At 39.2% G+C, this 21,229-nt stretch overlaps 1 protein-coding gene across 15 annotated transcripts in view; it reads left to right on the forward strand.

Moving 5' to 3' along the window:
- The window catches only part of PCDH15 (protocadherin related 15), a 768,547-nt gene that overhangs the window by 557,074 nt on the left and 190,244 nt on the right, over positions 1-21,229 (forward strand). For all 15 annotated transcript variants that reach the window (XM_040624601.1, XM_040624600.1, XM_040624598.1 and 12 more), the window contains 3 exons: positions 1,632-1,937; positions 4,446-4,670; positions 15,566-15,682. In XM_040624601.1, coding sequence (XP_040480535.1) covers positions 1,632-1,937; positions 4,446-4,670; positions 15,566-15,682 — 648 coding nt within the window. The remainder of the gene's footprint in view (positions 1-1,631; positions 1,938-4,445; positions 4,671-15,565; positions 15,683-21,229) is intronic.

The raw sequence follows: 21,229 nt of genomic DNA on the forward strand, positions 1-21,229 counted from the left end.
GCAGTGCCTTTTTCACCTGTTCTCAGGTTTCAACCTTTATTTGTGTTTTGATGAGTCAAAGGGGCAAATCTCGCTGGACCATCTGGCATTATGACACAGAGAACGAGCACATTTGCAAACATGACTCTCACATATTGGACTTTACCATTTCAAACAAGACATAAACATTCAGCAATGCCCCCAACATGCTTTGCCAGAATTTATAAAATTGGATATACATCTGCATTTGTGCTATTAAAATCCATCCTATTGCATTCCAGGCTTTGTGGCTATTAAATGATTTTATTGTGTCCACAGCTCATAACGGAGTCAAGTGTCTGCCTTCCTTTCCTTAGCAACAGTTTAGGACAGAATTATAACACATTTCACGGCTTCTAATATTTATTCCAGTTTCTTTGAAAAACAGTAACATTATTGAACACAAAATGCGTAATAGTTGAGAGTGACAGTCATCATTTATATCACAATTGAGTTTGGATAAGATTAATTCTCACTACACTCTGTTGGAAGAATATTCACTCAAAATTTACGCATTTTATTTGATGCAAAGTGATTTTTATGTGACTTAAAATTTTTAGTTAATATGTTATCATAATATCAGTAATTCTTAATTATCATTTGGAGATTGTATTCTAATATTAAAGAGCCCTTTGCAGGCGCTTTACATTTACAATACTTTTATTCCCATTTGGGTTTGGGAGCAGATTTAGTTTTAAATGTCAGTTTCATGCATTTATTTATTTCAACATTCATTAGCTCCACAAATATTTATTAAGTAGTTTTATATGTACCAAGAACTGTACCGTACTGTATATTTATTTCTAATGTAACTCTAAGCAAGAGCTTTAAATTCCCTAAGACACCATTCTCTCATTTGCAAAATGGGAACAGTTATATTTATTCATAAGAACACGGTGAGGATTAGCCACCTGGGTGGCTCAGTTGGTTAAACATCTGCCTTTGGCTCAGGTCATGATTCTGGGGTCCTGGGATCAAGTCCCACACTGGGCTCCCTGCTCAGGGGTGAGTCTGCTTCTCCTTGTCTCTTTGCCCCTCCCTTGCTTGTGCACTCCTGCTCTCTCTCAAATAAATAAAAATAAAGCCTTAAAAAAAAAAAAGAGCATGGTGAGGATTAAATGAGATATATAGTGCCTGAAAAAATATATAGGAAAATGAATATAGAAAGTGCTTGAACAAAAAATACTATAGCATCTTAAGTTGTCATCTAGTGCATTATGTTAAATTAATTAAAAACTAAATGTGTTTTCCTGATTTAGAATTCAAAATCATTAAAGAAATGATAGTACAGGAAAAATCCAGTATTCCTGTAATGTGAGTTTTCTGTCATAATATAATATTGTTATTGCTAGTGATATTATCAGTGTATGTCATGGTCATTTTGAATGAAGAATAATTCAACCACAGTATATTTCTTTTCAAGTTCTAGACTTTTGCATTACATTGTCATTATCCTTTTTAGTTTTCTCCCTAGAGAAAAAAGAATATTCAGTTGAAAATATGCCATGATTTGTCAACTATCCCCTTCTAGCAGCACACCATAGCAAAATGTAAGGTGAAAAAAGCAGGATAAAACATACTATGTGAATTCCTTTGTTTCCATTTCTATTCAGGCAACGGACCCTGATGCTGGAATAAATGGCCAAGTGCACTACAGTTTGGGCAGCTTCAATAACCTCTTTCGCATCACATCCAATGGGAGCATTTACACAGCAGTGAAGCTTAACAGAGAGGTCAGGGACTACTACGAGCTTGTGGTTGTGGCCACCGACGGAGCGGTGCATCCCCGTCACTCGACGCTCACACTGGCCATCAAAGTTTTGGATATTGATGATAACAGTCCTGTGTTCACCAATTCAACGTATACTGTCGTCGTGGAAGAGAACCTGCCGGCTGGGACCACCTTCCTGCAGATAGAGGTATGTGGGGGAAGCAGACAGTTCCTGAATTCAACCTTAGAAGATCTGCCGTTTGTGTAGGTTGCAGATTTAGCAAATACAAAAACAACACACCCAGTTAAATTCTAATTTCAGATAACAATGAGTAAAGTTTTAATAGAAGTATCTTTCAAATTTTGCATATTGTGTTTTATGTAACAACCCTACTTTAGGAATATACCAACAATTAAGAGGAGAAAAGGTACGTTTCCAAGAAATCAATTAACACATCTTAATAATTCTTTTTAATTCACAAAATCAATGCTATATATTTATTGTAAAAATTGACGATAACAATAGTCTATAAAGAAAAATTTAGTAATCCCCCACTTTGTACCTCCAGAGTGCTCAGTGTTAAATTTGTAAGTGTATTCTGTGACATTTATCTTTGTGCTCACACGATATGAAATAAAATATTTTCATATTTGTATATATGTAAATATGCATGTATGCAGGTGTGTGCATATATATCTATGCATGTATATATTCAAATAAATATTTCCATATTTCCATATATGTATATATGCATTTTGCAGATATATGCATACATAACTATATATGTATATATTTGAATAAATATTCCATATTTACATATATGTAAATGTGCATTATCCAGGTGTGTACATATATACGTATGTTTGTGTGTATATATTCATATATACATGTATATGCACACACACATAAACACACAGGTAGAGATTTTCCATATATTTTACAGAAAGAGGATATTGCTGAACCCATTATTTTTTCACTTTCAGTGAACAATTGGCATCCTTCCAGAGGTCTGACTCTCCTTTTAAACGGTGTCCCCACATCCGAGCCCTATTTCATTCCTCAGCTACAATATTACCAGAAACTCTGGACATTCTGATTCAGTAGATTAAGCTCAGAAATCTGCATTTTAAGCAACAACCCCTTTTAATTCTGACACAGATGGTCTATGAAGTATAATTTTTTGGGGAAAAAAAGATTCTAGTACTTTCTTGACCTGTCATCCACAACTTGAACTCTGTTAGCCTGGATTTCAAGAACTTCTGTTTTTTTTCATGATTCAACTCAATATTTAAGCAAAAACATTAATAAATCTAAAAAAGGCAGGTGCCAACCAAGGAAAGGTCCATATTTCTCCATTTATTCTCCTGTTCATCTGTTCACTTATTCATCTATTTATTCAACACACATATTTCCAGTGTTTATTGTACGCCAGCTCCTCTTAGACTTTGGGGATTCCAACGTGGACCAGATTTCCTGCCTTCATGGGGTTCTCAGTCTGGTGTGGCAAACAGGCAAGTAAATCCATAATTGCAATAGAGGTTCTCCGAGAGAGGGACCTCAGAGATGACAGGTGGAACTCAAACTAATCTGGAGAGTTTAGAAATCTGGTCTTGAGATTTAGATGGTTGCTTTCTACACTGTGACCTGAGGAGCAAGGAGGAATTATTCTAGCAAAGAGGGAGAAATGTTATTCAAGGCACTGGAATGAACCTGCTCAAAATCCTGGAGGAGAGGAGACAAGGAAGAGCTACAGGACTAGGAATTGTATGGATCCTTCTTGTCACATTCAGGAGAATGAGAAAACAAGAAGGATTTTAGATAGGAAAATGACGTCATAAAATCTGTGCTTTCCCAATGTCTTCTGGTTGTGATGTCAGTAACTGACTGGAGGAAGCCAAGACAAAAGTTCACGTAGCAGGTGCATGGGTTCCTGTGTGCACGTCCTAACACAGCTCATCTCCCCATCCCCCCAATCCCATTCCATTTCCTCCACTAGAGCTGCATTGGCCGGTCAGCCCTCATCATCCTGGGAGACCTGCAGCTAGAACATGTCACCCCCAATTCTGAACACCTTTCAGCCGCCATGTCCCTGTTTTCCTTCTATTTTGGTATTTGTGTCTTCTTCATTTGTCTTTTTGAGACATTAACCTGGAGGGCAGGATTGGTGTCTTGGTTCATCTTGTGCTTCTTGTGCATAATAACTACTCAATAAAGGTTAATAAACGAAGAGAGTATAGTTCAATGATGTCTAGAAATGTATTATAGGCTCCTTGTAAGGAGAAATTATTAGTTAAATGTTCTTGTGTTCCTTATACTCCTTTAATTATCTATCATGCTTGTGAAAAACACTCAATAAAACTTTATTTTTATTTAAAATACTATTTTTCAAGGTTATAGAATTAGCAGGAAATAATACACAATAGGTTATGACAAGATTCATTTCTTTACTGTGGTATGATTCTTTTAGTTAGTGATTTCTCAGGGAAAATAAATGTAAGATAAAAATAAAGACAAAATGTCGTGGGTCTCTGTTTCTCTCTTTCCTTCCTCTTTTTGGTAAATTACTTAAAAACACGCTAGTCTCCGAAACATGCCTTGCGGTCGTCATTAAGTTAATGCTGTCCTAGCTACTGACCCATGACCTCCATCAGCCTTGCACAGCTCTGGTTTGGTAACACCTCTGATACGACCATCCTTCTGCTTCACTTGTTACAGGCCAAAGATGTTGACCTTGGAGCAAATGTGTCTTACCGGATCCGAAGCCCAGAAGTAAAGCACTTTTTTGCACTACATCCATTTACAGGAGAACTCTCCCTTTTAAGGAGTTTGGACTATGAGTCATTTCCGGAGCAGGAAGCAAGCATCACGTTTCTCGTGGAGGCCTTCGATATTTATGGAACAATGCCACCTGGTATTGCTACGGTCACGGTGATAGTAAAGGTAAGGAGCACAGATGACTCTTGGTGGCCAACTCCATACTCTCTTCTGAGTCTGTACCATGCTAAATATCTAGGGGCAGCGACTCATAAAAACATAGTAACACCAGACCTAGAACATAGAGTCTGAAATGTGTAAGACTTGAGAAATAACCATGTTGTTGAAGTATGAAAGATACATTTGAGTGAAACACTAAATAAGAATTTAACCACTGTGGCTGCCCAAATGTTCCCATAGCTCTGGGATTTTAAACTAGTCCCAGTTTCTCCAGACTATAGTTTAGTCCAAATTTTACAGCACCAGGGATAATGACTTCATCCAAACCCTTCAATTTAAAAAGAGAAGATTACAGAAAAGGTAAGAGTTCTAAGGCCCTGAGATTGTGGAATGAAATAAGCTTTGGAATCAGATGGAACTGGGGTCAGGTTCTGGCTCAGCCACATTCAAGTTCTGTGAGGCCTTTGTTGGCTGTGCCAGATTTATCTCATTCATTGTAATAACCTGTGCCAAGTGCTTGCCTGAAAGAGCTTGGAATCTTCGACCTTTTGGGATTCGAGTGATTTTTAAGAAGTCTTTAAAAGAAGACATGAGGAGAGATTTATCAGTTCTCAAATGTTAGTGTATGGAAAGGTCATCTGAGCTGTGTCCTAAACTGTCAGATTCCTCTGCTCCTTCCAAAGGAACCCTTTTCTCGTGGGGAAGGCGTCACAAATGTTTTCTGAGGATGGATTTTTGCTTAGAATGAAAGGAAGTTAGGTACTGGGGTTGACTCTAATTCTTGAAACGTGCTGTCAAGAGAGGGCTAGATGTATACAAGCTCATAAGGTACACAGGTCGTAGGCAATGTTTCTACTATGCTCATTGGGTTTTTTTTTTTGTGTGTGTGTTTCGTTGTTTTGTTTTGTTTTTTACTGTGTTCATTTTTGGAGGTTATGGCAGTATGGAAATGGTGGAATCAGAAATAATCACTTTTTTGAAATTATGTTTGATCATTTAACTGATAAATAACTAATACATACTACTGGTTTTCTTAGACAATAAAATGCTGGTATGAATACACAGAAGACTGTTAGAGACTGCACCAGTATATAATTAACATGACATTATTTATCATTGTAGGTAACTGCTCTAATGTTCTTGACTATAACATCTTTGGGTCTGGGTTTTAGTGTTTTGTTTTGTTTTGTTGTTGTTTTATGGGTAATCCTGCAATCAGAGAGAGACACAGAAATTATTCCACACATCTTCTTTACACCTTACCTAGCTTATCTGCCAGTGCACATGTGATATTTCTTCCCTGGGGTCCTGCTGTCTCCCCTAAACTACCTTGGGACACAAACATCCCTTCCATTCTCAAATGCCTGAAAGCTGCATCGAGAGTTTTTTCAGGGTCTGACTTCCTTCTTTCCCAGGCATCCACAACGGCTTTTTACCTACTTCTCCCATTGTGTGTCTCTCTGGCCTAAGAAATTATGTTATTTCAGGGAGTTAAAGTTTTATTCAGCATTAAGTCCTCTTTGGGAATAGAAATTTGAGCTGCTAGAATCTTTCCTTGAGTCACCTGAATTTCAGTTTGTGTGTCTCTTTCCCAAGACAATGACGTTCTAGTGAGTTGGAGAAAGAACAATCACAGATGGCCTGAGGGGCTTTAATTCATATTTTGAAATATGATTTTGCCACACTACTGTGCTGTAACATTTAGAAATTTAGAAATCTGTTTCCAAAAGCACTTTAGGGACATGATAACGTTTTGGCTATGAAGATATCTCAGCAGGTAAAGAAATGAGGAAGGCTAAGATGAGACTGACCTCAGTGAACTGACAATATGGCGAAATGGCTCAGGACCGCGTGAACAGGTTAGGCCATCTTACCCTGATCTGCACTTGCCTACCTCTATGGTTTGGTGGGTTTGACCTCAAAAACAAACAAACAAAACAAAAAACAAAACAAAAAAACCCATTTAAAATAGAAAAAAAAGGTCATTTATTGGCTGTTTGGACAATAAGGAAGAAAAGACTTGCTACTAATTACCTTCTGCACATTCTTCCCAGACCCACAGATGGATACTCAGATGGGAGAGCCTTGTCTCTCAGGAGGGCTGTGGCTCATAATGAAAAGTTCCAAACCATTACAGACTCTGAGTTGGCTGCTCTGGGTTCAGTGTACACTGATTTGTTTGGATTTTTTTTTTTTTTTAATAGAAGTCATTGGAGTAAGATTGGGTCCAAAAATATCATCTAATCAAGCAAGATGTGCTCTAAATAAGTCTTGTTCTCTATGTGGGACTGAAGTTTCTTAAACTGCATTTCATGATCCCTGGTCACCCCTTTATTTTAACATATGGGTGTCACTTGAGGCTACCACATTGGTGTGTGAAAAGGATTTGCTCATCGACGGACTCATTCCTTCTTTAGAACGGAATTGTTGATCTAATTTTTCCTGTATCAGTGGCTTTATCTTATTTAGAGAAGTCAAGCAGTTTTATTGGTCAGGTCTTCCTGACCTATACTGAATTATTTCTGATTTATTGTGAATTTAAGACAAAACTTAATTAACCAGCATTCAACTCTAGACATTTTTTTCTTTTTCTTAAAGATATTTATTTATTTATTTGTTTGTTTATTTATTTATTTATTTGAGAGAGAGCACGCCAGTGTGCATGGGGGTAGGAGCACAGGGTAGGGAGAGGTAAGGAATCTCAAGCAGACTCTGCACGGAGTGTGGAGCCTACTGCAGGCCTTGATCTCACAACCTTGAGATCATGACTTGAGCTGAAACTAAGACTTGCCCACTTAAACCAGCCACCCAGGTGTCCCAATTCTAGACATTTTCAATGCCACTTTCTTTTTTCAAGATGATGAAAGCATAATAAAATTTGCAGAACATTTCCCCAAATGCAGGCTGACACTTGCTTTTCTTTCTTCTGGTCACTCGGGGTAGGATTATCCCAAAGAAGAGCTTTAAAACTATTACCTAATATTGGGGCCTATAAAAATATCATGCTTGTTTGTTTTGAAGGGAAGAATGAAACACAATTCCCATTTCCTCACCAATGTAGGTCTTTCCAAGCATGCAGATTTTCTGTCATTGTTCTGTTTACTTGCAGTATGACAAGCTGTTTTGCTGATAACATAATTGCAGAGTATTTGCTAAGAGATATTTCTACCCAAAACAGTCACCACAGGGAAAGTATCTTGAAGATCTCTCTTTGAAAATGAGAAGAAACATAATTTTCTTTTGTAAAGAAGAAGAAAAAAAAGATCAAACGCTTAATATCTAGTCCATCAAACTTATTTCTAATTGGAGTGAGAATGGGAAAACGGAAGTGATATTTGCAAAGAAAGATATTTCTGCAGTAGAAAGAAAGAATTTTATCACAGATACATGCAGAATGCTTTCTTAGTGATCCAGAACAAAACCAATGATGATCAAATACATAATATGTATTTTTGTTGCAATGTTTTTGCAGAACACTGATACACAAGGCCATCTTCACTGTACATTTATTGGATATACTGAATAACTGAATATATAATAGTAAATTAGAGGATATGAGTAAATCTCTGAAAAATAAAAATAAAATTCTATACAGTTTAAAACATAATCCAGAGAAAAACCTGTTCTTACAAACAGAGTTGTGATATAATATAGAAAATACACAGAAAGAAAAGGTCTGTCTTCTACGGTAAGCCAAAAGCGAAAGACCAGTCAGAAAAGTCGAAATATGTAAATGGCTCTGCGATGCTGGGCAGCCTTGTGAAGGATTGTTTAAGATAAGCAGAGGACCTAAGTCCTTCTGCTTAATGCAACCTCGGGTGGAATGACTGCAGTACACAAAGATGAGGGAGATCCTTCCATGAAAGAAGGAGGCTTTGCTCCCCAGCTGCATTTGCCTGTATTACAGGTGCAGGTGCGGGCGTAGGCTGGGAGAGATGGAAGAGCCAGAAGTAAGATAATATCCACGAGGACCGAGGCAGTTGAGAAATTTAGTGAGGCTTGAAGATGGTGCTAGTTTCCATCTTTCAGAGGTGTTTTCTTCCCAGCAGGAAGACAAATGTCCCTATCCCCATAGAATATAGGAATGAGGATAGCTTTTCTAATCAGAAGGGGGAATGAAACATGAGAGACTATGGACTATGAGAAACAAACTGAGGGCTACAGAGGGGAGGGGGGTGGGGGAATGGGATAGACCGGTGATGGGTAGTAAGGAGGGCACATATTGCATGGTGCACTGGGTGTTATACACAACTAATGAATCATCGAGCCTTACATCGAAAACCGGGGATGTACTGTATGGTGACTAACATAATATAATAAAAAATCATTATTAATTAAAAAAAAAAAAGAAGTTTACTAAGGGAAAGAACTCCATATGATTTATTCTGGAAACAGTGACTTCAATAAATTGCAAAATCCATAAAAAAAAAAAAAAGGAATGAGGATAGCTTTTCTAGATAGAAGCTCAATGCCTGGTACCAAGGCAGCACTTGTCATACCATGGACACCTGACAGGGGTGACACACCGCTGATGTTCCATGGTGACTGTTATTAGCAGAGTCCTGGATTTCCTTTGGTCAGAGGAGTCTGGACAGTTCAAGATTTATAGCATCCTCCTTCCTTTTCTCTGGAGGAAGAAAATGGAATAAGAGAGGATTTCAATGAGCCAGCCAGGGGGAGTATGGGCTAATCAAGTGATCATTATTTTTTACGACTTGCTGACATTTCCCTGAGGATTGGGTAAACTGGAGAAAATACTTTGGACTATGGCCTTCAAATATTCCCCTTTATTCTATTCTGCATCGTCATATTCTTATTGCTGTGTTCTTTCTAATTTATTCACTGGCAAATTTAAAGAATATGAATATATCAGGAAGAGCATGCCATGGGGTAGAGTCAGATCGTTTCTTAAAGTATCTGCATTTTCTGCTATTCTAGAGTTTTACAACTAAGATGTAACATATTTCCTCTAAACAACCAAACTAGAGGAAACAAATAAAAAGGTATCTCCCCAGAGTTAGCAGTAATAATTCACATTTCTGTGGGTCTCTGTCATGGCTCCTCAAATATCACCGACTGGTTTCTGGGAGTCCCAGGAAAGTGCCTTACTTTGCCAACACAATTACATTTTTTTCTCCTCAGCGACTGTCTCATTCTCCCATTTGCCAGAAGTCTCCAAAACTGAACTGCCTCCCAGTGGGGGCAGGAGATGCTGATAAGCCCTGTCGATGGCAAATACCACCATCCTTGGCACCTGTCCCAGTGCTACCGGATGACAGGGCTGCCACAGACGGGGGGCACTCTCGATGCAGCAGAATTCTCAATATATGCTCTGAAATCTTTAATTCACCAAAGTCAATATTCCAAACAGTCACAGTGTGTGCCTTCAATATTGCAGTATTTTCAGGGCCCCTTAGGATATATTTCACAGAGCACGAGCTCCTCGAGATGATAAGGGGTGTCTCATAGACAAAGAATTTCATAGACAAATGGACTTGAGAAATGGTGTGACACACAGAAGTAAACAGATGTCTCCACTGCGCACCTTCATATGAAAGTCCTTAACATGCTTGTGTACATTGTGAATCTCAAGAAAATAAGAAGTGATTTCCCACATTTTCCATAGTGGAATTATGGGATTCTTTTTGTTTATAAAGCTTCCGTTAGGATTAGTTTTCCAAAGAATGAAATTTGAGGAACACTTTCTTAAGTTTTAGTGAAAATAACTGTAGGGTTAAATATTGAGTCAATTGTTGTTTTAAATGTACAAATTCAGGGGCACCTGCCTTCGGCTCAGGGGGTGATCCCGGCGTTCTGGGATCAAGCCCCACATCAGGCTTCTCCGCTATGAGCCTGCTTCTTCCTCTCCCACTCCCCCTGCTTGTGTTCCCTCTCTCGCTGGCTGTCTCTATCTCTGTCAAATAAATAAATAAAATCTTTTAAAAATAAATAAATGTACAAATTCAACTGATATAAGTCTCTTTTCTTAACCCAAAACAAACAAACAAAAACCAAGCTTTATAAATAATGATGAAAATTATCTTCAGAGAAATAGATTAGCATTATGCAACATTTAGAAGCTTACCAGGTTGCCAAGATAAAAGTATAATAGCTACTCGGAAGAATTTTTAAACTGTAAAGTATTTTTGGACAGAGATCTTTAAAAAGTTATGTGTGGATTTGTTTAATGAGAGTCCTACTCAAATCATCTTATATAATATCTGATATTTAATCTTCTGACAACTCAGCCAGTTCCCTTTCTCCTCACGTCCGCCTATCAGAATGTCTCCTGTAGGGTGTGACGTGCCAGCGTGAGGTCGTGGGTCTGCCCTTTATTAGCTGGATTACCACGAGCAAGCTGACCTCTCTAAGCTTCGATTTCTTTATAATTAAAATAGAAATAAAATAGCTAACATACTGCAATGAGATGATCAATTTAAGAGACTTGGCATGATGCCTGATGCACAGTAAACACAAAGCAGTCACATACAGAATCCTGGTGCACGATGGAAAAAGTAAGAAGGAAACCGCTCAAAGATTCTAGCTCAGGATAAGCACGTATTCTTTAAATGGCCCGTAGCCTCCTGGCTTGGAAAACAACCCAAGAGCGCTTCAGCTCCCTTCTCCCCACGTTACCATTCCCAAACTGGGAAACCAGATGGGAATGGAATTAGGTATTACAGCTGTGGGTTGGTCAATGCTGCCCAGCTCTGTGCTCCTCCTGCAGCCAGCGACCTCACTGAAGGAAGGTGCCACCTGCCAGACGGCGTGAGGGATGGGGCCATTGCTAAAGTAACAGAGAGGCGTCCTGTGTGAAATTTAGTTCAACTCCTTACTACGCGATCTCATTACATCTTGTACTTCTTTCATAAAATTCATCACACTCCGCATTATGTATTTAATTTTTGCTTTCTACTCCTACCTGTCAGCTTGGTACCAGCAGAAACTGTGCCTTTCTTGGTAGTAACAAGACCCCCACCATCTCATGCACTGCCTGATGCCCGGGCCGGGGGCAAGGGGGGTCCTCCGTCAGTATGCGCGAGACTGAGCGCCCCTGTGTACATTTTGCTAGTGTAGCAAAGCAGAGCTTTGATCGCCCCTGCATGAGGCATATGCAGCCCCTCAAGAACCCAGAATAACTACATCCTCGGAAATCAAACCAAACCAAAGCAAAAACAAACTCACACCTCTAAGAAAGAAACTTCCAGTGCAGGTTTTGATGCAAAAGAAGAAAAAAAAAAGTTGAGGAAGTTTATGAGTTGTGTTTAGGAGAACCCGATGCAAAACAGAAAAAAGATTTGTTTGGCTGGAGATAGGGCCTGTTTTGATCCTCTGCACAGAGGGAGAAGAGAGAGAAGGGAGCAGAGTCACACAAGACAAAAAGAGAAGTAGAACTCGCAGGAGGGAAGGAACAGCAGAAGGCAGCCAGCAGGACAAACAGCAGCCGGGACAGCGCCTGGAAGGCGCCTGGAAGGGAACGGACCGAGAAGTCAACTGCATCTTGTGCCAAGATAGACGGGCATCGGCTTCTCAAGCCTCAAGGCATTTTGGAGGACGGGCAGCAAACAGTTGTAGGTGGACAGCACCAAGCAGAGGGAGCACCCCCCCAGCCACCAGCGCCCCCTCCATGTCCCTGGCCGAGCACGCGCGCGCGGAGGATGAGCGCTGGCATTCACTGTATTTCCAACCTTTTAAAAAAGATGATAGGAGTACAAACATCTAGTTCTCTTCTGTCTGGAAAATGTCTCTTATCAAGAACAATTCTTACCCCTGATTCCGGAAAATCAAAGTTCTTGTCATCTCTTTCTCTACTTTTTGTGGAAACCTGCCATTAATTTGCAGTCTCCCCACAAGTGCCCATCTCCCTGGGATGCTAGTTTACAAAGGTTCCTTAGATCCCTGCCTCCGTCTGCCGAAGTAGAAATGGTTTCTGTGATTAAGTTAGGCTTTAATTTAGAAAATAAATCAATGGAACTCATATTTTCTTCTTTCTAGCTCACTGTCCCTTCAGGTATAGTCTTATTTGCTTGAGATATGGAAACAAATGATGAATTGACTGGTTCATTGTTTTTTCTGAGAAGAGCATAGTGTTGTCCTAGATGAGAACCATGCTAACATCCAGAACACTCTCTAGAAACATGAACAGTAATTTTTTTCAGACCAACAAAAATTATAACCCCAGAAAGCAAACTATTACAGGTCTTCATGATAAAATTGTTAATAAGACAGAAGAGGATATGCTTCTTTTTGCCAATACTGCCCTCTAGTGAAAAGCGGGCAACAGAAAAGCGTCTGTTTCGGAGGGTGCAGCTTCTTTGCCGCGTAACAGAGCATTTGCACACAAGCAGATATGTCCATTTTTCTTCAGACACCCCTGGAGCGTAAATATAATGAGCTATTGATTATGCTTGTTGGCGTCTCATTTCAATACATTTTCTCCTCTGAAATCATGCATTGTGCAAGAACATCTTAGCTACGATAAAAGATTGCAACCCCAAAATGTGTACAATGTACTACAAAGAGAAGGCTGCCACAGTAGCTGCACGGATTTATTCTTGGTCCTGCCAGTGGAAAGCAAAGGAAAGGAGGAGAAGAAATAGTCCTGTGAGCCTTCAGTTTTTACTTATGTTTGTGTCTAATCAGTTTGTGAGGCCAGAGTATAAAAAACATCCACTATGCATGCGGTTAGAAGGTGAACCTAGTGAATACTTTGTCAGGAAATAAGGGGGGGGGGGGCACTGCACTCAGACTGTTAGCAACTATATGACAACTAGAAAATCACATGCCTTTTTTTCCCCCCTGAAGAATCAAATTATCCAAAAGTATCTTGTACCATTAAGGCTGTAAGTGTCCTTTGAGATGAAAAAAAAAAAAACAGAAGACGAAAATTTGTAGGAACTTATTTAGTTTATGTGACCTTGGGAAACTCGTGTACAGAAAAATTACAGTGTTGGGCTCCTTCTTTTCTGACCTTCTGAAGTTACCACTTAGGGGTGCAAAAAGATTTCCACCCCTTTAGTTACAAAATTCACTCATTAAATTAATCGGTGCTCTTGACAAGAACAGGAGAAAGCGTGCATGCAAATGTTTTATACGTTTACTCCCTGCCAGGAACCTCAAGATCAATACCCTCCACCACCATCATTACCAAGAACGGGGCTTTCAGGTTCTTGTGCTTGTTAAGATTCTAAAGGTCATAATTTATAAAGGAAACTTTTTTTAAATTTTTTTGTTCATGGAAGGTTATGAAGACGATATGTCAAAACACAGGAAATGGTATTTTTTTAGTTTTGAGGTTTTTTTTTTAAAGATTTTATTTATTTATTCGACAGAGATAGAGACAGCCAGCGAGAGAGGGAGCACAAGCAGAGGGAGTGGGAGAGGAAGAAGCAGGCTCATAGCGGAGGAACGCTGGGATCACGCCCTGAGCTGAAGGCAGACGCTTAACCGCTGTGCCACCCAGGCGCCCCCTAGTTTTGAGTTTTGCTTACAGTTAAAGATTTCTTATTTTTCATTAAAGTCTGCAGGTTTTCTCATACTTACAACTCAGAAGCCAGCTCTATTGTGACCATAAAAGCAAGTGCTGTTTGACTCTAACAGATAATTAGCCTGACCTCTTTGCAAAAAGAGGCGTTTATAATCAGTTAATTAGTGGGTTTCCAATTTATATTGTACAGGGAAATTGTTGTATCAGAGCAAATATTAAAGCCTATGTAGAATAATTTTCTTCTTTTGTTTTTAATAGCAAGTGAGAAAAAGATGACCTGAAGGGTAAGATAATTAACAGATTCAGCTTTAGGCTCAAATATGTCTGACCCAAAGCACCCAAAACAATGCAGGGTGTAGTAATGACTTTAAAATAAGTAAATTTACGAAATATAAATCAGCCATGTTAATAACCATTATTTTTGAGGAAAAAAAAATGACATGCAGTCCTCTATAAAACACAAAATGGTTGGGGGGAAATGGTCTTGCTCTCGAGGGACCAGATTTATTAATTTGGCTGTGCCAAATAACTAGATTAATTTAGGCAAAGTCAGTACTATCCACAGAATCAGTATCTTTACCTGTCAGATGGCAGGTAAGTGACATGAAGTCAGGGCCATCGTTTTCCTCAGTGACCGCAGTAGCCCCAGTGCCTAGCACTGAGTCACAGAAGTGGGAGGAACTTGAGAAATATTTGAGTGAAACTACGTGAATAACAATGCACTTATATCACTGAGTTGTAAAAATAAATGCCTCTAAATTAACTTGAAAACCTCCTGCAGTAAGTCACCATTGTTTTCTGTCTATGGGAACATCTAATTCTAGGCATCATTCTTGTAGTGTGCTATAGGGAAAACATTCTTTAATCATTTTATGTTTGTAAAAACATAAGATGGCATCAAAGGCTGCTTCGTACTTTGCATTTGAAATGTACTAATCATCCCATTCTGCTAAGTATATCAAGAATTTTCAGTTGCGAAAGAAACTTAAAGAGCTTTTTTTTTAAAAGGAACAACACAGCAAACAAAGAAGCCACCATCTTTGACACCTGTCTCATGAATGGTACTTTTTATACAAATTACCCATCCCTGTTTTCAAAGTTCAAAACCACCTCATATCACTGGACGTATCTTCTGGGAAAGTTTCGAGCATCCCTTCCCTCTCCAAAAAGCATAATTTCGGAACCTGTGCTCGAGGGGCATGGCCTCCAGTTGCTATGCGCACATGAATACTGTATGGGAGCTCTGCCAGCTTCCTCCGGGGCTCCACTCCGCAGGGAGAATAATGGGATTGAGAGGATGGAAGGCTGACAGTGGCAAATGGGTTGTGTGACAGGAAGAGATAGAGCCAGTCTCGTAACTGTGTCCCCAACCTGCTGTCACCAGAAGCTCTAAACTCTTAATTGTGTTTTCCAGGATATGAATGATTACCCGCCCGTATTTAGTAAGCGGATCTACAAGGGGATGGTGGCTCCGGACGCTGTGAAGGGCACACCCATCACAACCGTTTATGCCGAAGATGCAGACACCCCTGTAAGTAAAGGACGTTGATGGATACTTGGAAGCTTAGGGAAGAGAACCTTGCACACTCACACAGGACACACTTCCTGGGCAGCACATTTGGACCGAGTCCACTCTGTCCCCTCCCAGGCATTTCATGTGTGCCCGCAAGGACACGCACACGTCAAGTAATTATTACTGAGCACAGACAGTTAAGCAGATGCTTTCTATGTTGCTGGGATTCAGAGTTTGCTATTCGCCATGTTATCTCGCACAAATAATAAATAGATGTGCAAAGAGTTCTGTTCATTTAGAGTCAGTATCATTTGGGTTCTTTATTTAGGACAGTGTAAGCTTAGTTGAGTTGGGTTATGTTTTATCCTTATGCATTTTCCATTTTATTCATATATGACTATTTTGTTAGCAAACTCTAGGTCAATGGGTGACATAATATTTACTTTGAATGTGTTAATTTTGGTAAGCTAAAATATTAATACCTCATTTAGAACATACTTAATGCAGTCTTTGTTATCCAGAATTTTACCTCTTTTGAGATATCCCACGTTACCTTCCAAAAGAGAGGGTTTTCAATGAAAACACTATTATAGCGGAAGTGAGGTAAATTTTCCTTAATGTTATTACGTTAATGTATGAAAAGTACCATATAGAAATAATAGCACCTATATAAAATGCTTTCTATAAATAATTTGAGTGCTTTATAAATATTAATTATTCTCTTAACAGTCAAATGATGAAGTCTTAGTTTGTTTACTTTTGAGTGAGCTCCCACCATTAGTCAGCAACTGAAATGTATTCTACAAAAATAAAAGAAATATTAAACAAGCCATTTTAGAAAAACAAGAAAATAGAAAAAGACCTGAATTTTATAAGCGATTTAGGAGTTCTGTTTCACATTGCTAATATAAATAGTATTTGTGTAATGCTGTTTATTTAATAAAAGGTGAATGGCAGTCATAACATTTTTCACCTTCAACTGTGACAGGCCGTATAAAGTCTTTCGTGACTATAAGGTCTTGAAAAATAATAATGTTAACATGAAAGCAATGACCTTTCACTCGAAGCTCCTTTTCTCGAGGGTGTTAAAGTGTCTTTGAAACTGATTTATTGCATTTTAGGAAATGTGATAGGCAAAATTTCATAGATTTGAACACACCAGTAGAGATGGTGCATATGACATGGGTGCTTTATCTGCTTTTTTAAGTAAACTGTCAGAGGTAGAAACTACTTTGAAATTAAGAGTACACATTCAATTCTATTCAAGGCATGTGTTTTGAACACCAAGTCTATACTGATTATTGAGCTAACCAGTTTTTGCTCTCCAGACCTGAGAATCTTCTAGGTAAAACAGAACTACACATAGAAATTTTAACACACTGTACTAAATGAGTATAAACAAGCACAACATCTTAAAATACTCGTATTTCTTTCTTTTTCAAAGATTTATCTATTTATTTGCGAGAGAGAGATAGTGTGTGTGAGTGGGGGCAGGGACAGAGGGAAAGAAGCAGACTCCCCCGCTGAGCTGGGGAGGCCAAAACAGAGCTCTATCCAATCCCACAACTCATGACATGAGCCTAAATCAAGAGTCAGACGTGTAACCAACTGAGCCATCCAGGTGCCCCAAAATATTCATATTTCTAAGAAATTTTATTAGCACAGGATTGAAGGTAGTGTTAAGATTAATGGCATTAATGATGACAGACTAAATGTAGGTATGCTGATCACCTACGTGCAACATACCCCAAAGTGTTAGTATGGACAGCAAAACCCTCACTTTTCTTCTGACACCTGCCACCATGGTTCCTGGTTTGACTTTCGGATCACCCCACCAATGTGAGGAAAGTTGTCTTGAACTGTTATCTGTCCCATAAAGAAATGCTATTACGTATCTAAAATATCTAGGGGCGCCTGGGTGGCACAGTGGTTAAGCGTCTGCTTTCGGCTCAGGGCGTGATCCCGGCGTTATGGGATCGAGCCCCACATCAGGCTCTTTTGCTATGAGCCTGCTTCTTCCTTTCCCACTCCCCATGCTTGTGTTCCCTCTCTCGCTGGCTGTCTCTATCTCTGCCGAATAAATAAATAAAATCTTTAAAAAATAAAATAAAAAATAAAATATCTAGAGAGAAGCTCTGTTTTTACACCCTGAAGCTCTTTTATGGAAATTTACCAGGTTCAAATTCCGTACTGCTGTTAAGAAGTTCTTAGGTTTGCATCCCCAGTAGTAGTTTTTCACATTTAACATCTAATGCTGGGTTTTCCGTAGATGAAAGGTAGATGCTAGTCATTCAGCTGAAACACTGAGCATACTTATTTCAGTTAGTGAATATGTATTTTGTCAAACTCAGTTTTTTTATTAAGTTTTTTAAATTTTAGTTCTAGTATAGTTAACATGGAGTGTTATATTAGTTTCAGGTGTACAATATAGTGATTCAGCAATTCTATACATTACTCAGTGCTCATCACAAGTGCACCCCTCAATCCCCATTGGCTATTTCACCCACCCCCCCCCACCTCCCCTCTGGTGACCATCAGTGGGTTCTCTATCCTTAAGAGGCTGTTTCTTGGTTTCTCTCTCTCTCTTTCCTTTGCTTGTTTCTTTTGTTTCTTAAATCCCACAGATGAGTGAAATCATATGGCATTTGTCTTTCTCTGACTGACTTATTTTGCTTAGCATTACACTCTCCAGCTCCATCCATGTTGTTGCAAATGGCAAGATTTCATTCTTTCTTATGGCTGAGTAATATCCCATCATGTATATATACCACATGTTCTTTATCCATTTATCTATTGATGGATTTTGGGACACTTCCATAATTTGGGTACTGTAAATAATGCTGCTATAAACATAGAGGTGCATGTATCCTTCTGAATTAGTGTTTTTGTATTTTTTTGAGTCAATACCCAGTAGTGTGATTGCTGCATCATAGGGTAGTTCTATTTTTAACTTTTTTGAGGAACCTCCATACTGTTTTCCAGAGTGGCTGCACCGGTTTGCATTCCCACCAACAGAGTACGAGGGTCCCCCTTTCTCCACATCCTCACCAACACCTGGTGTTTCTTGTGTTATTGATTTTAGCCATTCTGACAGGTTATCAGACTCAGTGCTGATCTTTAACACAGCAACAATCTTCTGTATAACCAGTACTTAGCACTGAGTTTTCCAGTGATTGCTACAAGCTCAGGTCCATGAAAATTTTCGGAACATAAATTTCACATTACACATTTTTTTTCAAAATTATTATGATTGATTTTTAATTTTTTTACTTTATGTCAGTGCCATAAATCCAGAACACATATTTTTTGGATGAGCTTGCCAAGTATTTTCACTTTGTTGCTATTATAAACATTTAATAATTAGAAGATACCATTCAGGGCTCCGTGTGTAAGTATCTATGGAAACACTTTGTGCATTTAATGGTCTCTTTTCCAAACTAGAAGGGAAAGTTCTTGAGGACAGGAATCAAACCTTAATTCCAGTTTGCATTTCCACGTCCAACGTTATGCTGGAGACTTAGCAGTCTGTTAGGGAACATTTGTTAAATAATTAAATAAATGAATAAGTTAACAGTGATTTCTGTACTCTCCAGAATTGACAAAGTATGCCAGATATTCAGAAATTTAGTGATTTGGGAAGTTGGCAAAACTTGTGCATCTCTAGTTTGGCCATTCGAGGGCTGTGCGGATAGAGCAGGCAGATGCGTGTGCAAGGTCGAGCGGGAAGATGCTTGTGCAAGGTAGAGTGGGCTGATGCGTGTGCAAGGTAGAGTGGGCTGATGCATGTGCAAGGTAGAGCGGGCAGATGCGTGTGCAAGGTAGAGTGGGCTGGTGCGTGTGCAAGGTAGAGCGGGAAGATGCTTGTGCAAGGTAGAGCAGGAAGATGCATGTGCAAGGTAGAGCGGGCAGATGTGTGTGCAAGGTGGAGCCCAGCTTCTGCACCCTCCTAGACTGGGCATGGCCACAACTCAGCAGTAATAATTTTCACCTCGGGAGGCTGACCACCTCTTTTTCAAGACATTGTGTTTCCTCTGAATGAAGGGAGAACCACCCATTTTAACCTACAAAATAGCAAAAACAAAATCCTTTGCTGTCAGATGGAGACCCTGGGTAAGGTCTAAAAGCCAGAGAGAACACCGCTGCTGAATATAAATTAAGAATTATAAAATGCGCATTGTACAAAACTTAAGTGCTCTAGAGGGAGGAGAGGGGAAAAAAAAACAACCTTCCAGGGATTTTTTTTCCCCCACTGAATTAAAGCTGTTAGGACTTTATTCTCTGCTTCACATTGGCATTATGTCGTTCACCAGAGATGTGAATAGGGAATGACTGATCATTTTGGATATTAAAAATTGCTAGCCTTTTCTTTCTGCTCACCAGAGACCTCTCACTCCAAACTTTCACAAAGCAAAATTGCAAGTGTAATTTCTATTTGCATATTTTATTCTCCCGGAAGCTGCTGGCCAAACCCCGAGATACAAGAGCTCTCTTCGTGGGCAGGGCACGTGCCTGACAGAACAGTACCCCTTGTGAGCATGTGGACGCAGAAAAGTTGGCATAAATAAATGAAGTTTTCATTTTGCTCATTTCCAAGAAAGTATGAGGAACCCACGGAGGATCCTTTTTCCTCATTGTGAAATTATTCTTTTTACTTAACGCATTTTAGGCATTTATAGGATTCCTGTTTAAAGTAAAGTAGTCATTGGAACATGTTCAATATTAGCAATCGTGACATTCTTATTTGCATATATTAGTGTATTATTGACATTGAAGACTTCTTTTTTCAGATTTTGACATTCATTTATGAAGTACATATGCTCCAAAAAAGAGATCTTACAAGTTCTCAATAATAATTGGCTTTAAAAATCACTTGAGTATTCTCACTATATTTTTTTTTTCAGAAATAACTTTTATAAAAGGCCAATAATTATGAGGGTGAAGTACTGTTTGCCTCTGGTGAGATTTTGAGAGCTGTGCTAGCCACTCAGAGTTTAGACAAGCTGCCTGAGGAATTATTTCTAAAGTCTTTTCACAAGTGGCTTTAACATCCTTCTCAATCATTCAAGTTTCGTTGGTCTCTAAGGGCAAGAAAAGTTGGTCGGGTTTTCTTTCCTCTGATGCATACTTGGTGTTGTATTAAACTGACATGGCATCACCAAATAATGCCAAGTAATTATGGTGATCTTGTCAAACTAAGTAACCGTCCAGTTAGTCACTCTTGGCAGTCTCCTAGCCGAGGCAGAACAGTAGAAGAGAAGCAGTAGTCGTCTGAGTCCATGATTTGCCACTTGCTTGCTTTGTGGGCAAGAGTTCAAACTGTTCAGGGCCAGGAGTTTGAGATTACATTTTGGTCTCCATATAACATGAGTGTTCTGCATTCTTTTCCATTGACGCCTCTACAGGTCTGATTTTCATCACCCACCACGTGCTGGCCTGTGGGGCTATGCTGTACTGATTTAGATTATTGCTAGCAAGGTAGCAAAAACCCTGCTGTCAGAGCTCAGAGCCTACTAACCACGTTCGCTGACCCTGGAGCATAAGGGGGGAGTGCACACAGCTCAGTGG

The sequence above is a fragment of the Ursus maritimus genome, unplaced genomic scaffold (assembly GCF_017311325.1).
Source record: "Ursus maritimus isolate PB19 unplaced genomic scaffold, ASM1731132v1 scaffold_7, whole genome shotgun sequence".
NCBI lineage: Eukaryota > Metazoa > Chordata > Mammalia > Carnivora > Ursidae > Ursus > Ursus maritimus.